The 2,910-nt window shown below is 50.4% G+C and overlaps 1 protein-coding gene across 1 annotated transcript in view; it reads right to left on the bottom strand.

The window, feature by feature from the left end:
- Positions 1-2,007: 2,007 nt before the first annotated feature.
- The window catches only part of Dlgap3 (DLG associated protein 3), a 60,690-nt gene continuing 59,787 nt past the window's right edge, over positions 2,008-2,910 (bottom strand). Inside the window, exon 14 of the mRNA XM_015484752.2 lies at positions 2,008-2,087. Within this exon, the coding sequence (XP_015340238.1) occupies positions 2,008-2,087 (80 nt within the window). The remainder of the gene's footprint in view (positions 2,088-2,910) is intronic.

Genomic DNA, 2,910 nt, shown 5'->3' with positions numbered 1-2,910 from the left:
TTTTTTTTTTTTTTTTTTTTTTTTTTTTTTTTTTTTACAGTATCCTGCTCTGTTTTCCAGGCTGATCCTGAACATCTGGACTCAAATGAACCTCCTGAATAGCTGGAACTACAGGTATACAAGGTCGTGCCCTGGTTTTAGGCATTATGGTGCTGGACTTTCCAACCTCCAAAACTGTGAGTCAATTAATCTCTTCTCATTATAAATTATCCAGGTATTCTATTATAGCAGCACAAAACAGACTGGCACCCTGATTGCTAGCACCTCCCCACTCTCATCTCCTCAGACCTCCTAGGGGAGCAGGCCTACCTCCCTTTGTAGTCTTTCTGTTCATGTTCCTGGCTATGGCCAGACTGGGGTTAACTCATGCACAAGAACTTGGTCTCCACGTTAATATACACTTAGGGCTCAGTCCAACTACCCGGGTCACAACAACCTAAGGGGACTGCTCCACGTTAGCATCACCTGGGGATATTTTAAACATCATGCCAGTAGCAAGATGATCAGAACTGCAGAAACTGACCTGCTCCTCTGTGCCCACTCCCATATACCTCCTGATCCAGGAAACCCAGCTCCATTTCTGAGAAAAGATATGGACCTTGAAAAAAAAATGGTATAATGTAGAAGGTTGAACTTGGACTCAGCTGCTTCCTAGCTTCAGGATTTGAGGTAAGCTGTTTAACCTCTCCAAGCCTCAGTTTCCTTATGGAGGTGATAACAACACCCACTTCAAAGACTGTTCTGAGTACTGTCTAGTTTAAAACTCATTCATGTCCCAATTTTAGACATGAAACAATCTCAGAGAAGTAATGCAGTCCAGGCTTCCCTTGCCAAATCTATGGGAGAAAGACAAATCATCACTTCTAAAGGAAGCCTGTGTGATCCAACCTGTGTTCCCAAACTGGGCCTCACATCAGAATCACCTGGACCACTTGTTAAATAACCATTCAAGGATGGGGTCTATTCACTAAGTATTGGACCAGGCCCAGGAATCTGCATGGGCAGCTCCAAGCTAATTTGCTTTGGGGAATTCAGATCACATGGGAGCCCTCCTCATGGGCTCACGGGAGTGGGCATGTATAGTAGTTGTTAGAGTAGTAGTCTCCCAAACCAGCCAATAAAAACGTTTACACCACTTTTCAGTTCAAAACCCTTCTGTAGTTCCCCAGGGCACACAGAATGCAGGCTCACCCTTCTCAACCAGATCTAGAAGCCCACATGATCCATCTCTGCCTTCCCAATGCCCTTTCTCCTCCAGGCCTTTCCACAGCTGTTCCCTGATCTTGGAACATTCTTCCCAGCCCCAGCCCTTTGTCAGTGGCTAATACCTAGTCATTCCCAGAACTCACCACTGCATTTTAATTGCTTGTTTACTTGTCTGGTTTTCCCATAAGAACATAAGCTCTATAAGGACAGAAACTGCACAGTTCAGGGTTACCTCTATGGTGTCTGAGAGTGATGTTTGCTGAATAAATGTAAGAATTGGTCCAGGAGAGCCCAGAAGAGCAACCAACCCCTTGAGGGGATTTTCTTCCTATCTCAAGGTGACACACTAACCTCAAGGGACTAGAAATAGGGCTTTCTGGGTGGGGGCTGCAACCAAGTCTTTTCTGAGCTAGGAAGGCTATAAAACTAAGAAGTCATGACTTGGCAATAGACCTGGGATACCACTTCTAGCTTTGTGACTTTGGACAAATCACTTAACCTCCCTTGGGCTCAGCTTTGTCCTCCATTGTAAAAATGAGCTATATTCACATAATGCATGCATCCCTTGCCTGACCCACATGAAGCATTTTTGATAAATATTAGCCATCACTACTACTAGGTCTGGATTGACTTCCCAGAAAAGTTATGTTCCTTCTACCTCCTTTTCCCAGTATCCACCCATAGGAGGCATCAGAGGAAGTTGCAGCACTTTTCTGAATAGTTTTCTGCTGCTGATTAGGAACGACTGGAGCAGAAGGAACACTGTGCCCTCAAGGGAAGAGAAACCATATTTGTAGATACCTAATAATAACCACACTGTTTGTTGAGCACATGCTGTGTGCCTTGCATTGGGCGCCAGTGCTTCCCGCTCTGGGGGAACCCTAGGAGGAATGGGAGACAGAAAGGGAACCAAACTGAACCAGGGAGAGTGAAGAGGTTGTCACCTTCCCCTCTGCAGGCCACACAGAGCCCCTCCAGGAAAGCCTTGGTCCTTTTTGTGGCCACCAGAGGGCCAAATCCCCTTTCTCCAAGCTGGCCCATTCCCGTGGAGGGGCTTAGGACCTGTGCTGTCCCAAAATCAAGAGAACCAGCATGGCACTTCTCTGCCCCCCCTCCCTGCCACGCCCACCCCCAGGCAGAGGTGGCCTCTTCTGGAGAGAGCAGCTGGCTCAAGTGCAGTTCTGCGGTTTTATTTTTCCTGGGATACTCGGGATGTGGGAACAGCCACAGGTGTGGTGAGGGGAAGCCCCCATCTCCCCTCCCCAGCCGCTGGGAAAAGGGAGAGGCCCAGGTGCCCTGGTCCTGGGTTGGTCCAGCCACTGTGGTCCCTGGGCCCTGTGGGCTGAGGGCTGAAGGTGGAGCCCTGGGAGGGTGGGGTGGGCTCCTAGGCGGGGTTTGGGATTCTTCATAAAAAGCCACGAAGCTTGATCCCCACGAAGCCCAGCCCCGCGGGGTGGGTGAGGGGACGCAGAGCCCAGATGAGGGACCCGGCCCGGCCTGGCCCGTGGGGGGAAATAATGGCAGAGATGGTGCCCATGGGGAGGTGGGGACAAAGCGTCGGACCAGGAAGGTGGGGGTTCCAGGTGGGGAGCGCAGGGCGGAGAGGCACGGCCCCCCAGCCCAGCCCCGGGCGCCCTTTCGCGTGGGGTCAGGAAGGTAAAAAACCCACGAGAGTGTGACGGGCAGGAGGGGCCGGGGCGTGCG

This window comes from Marmota marmota, unplaced genomic scaffold (genome assembly GCF_001458135.2).
Source record: "Marmota marmota marmota unplaced genomic scaffold, marMar, whole genome shotgun sequence".
Classification (NCBI taxonomy): domain Eukaryota; kingdom Metazoa; phylum Chordata; class Mammalia; order Rodentia; family Sciuridae; genus Marmota; species Marmota marmota.
This window is presented reverse-complemented; position numbering and strand designations above follow the sequence as displayed.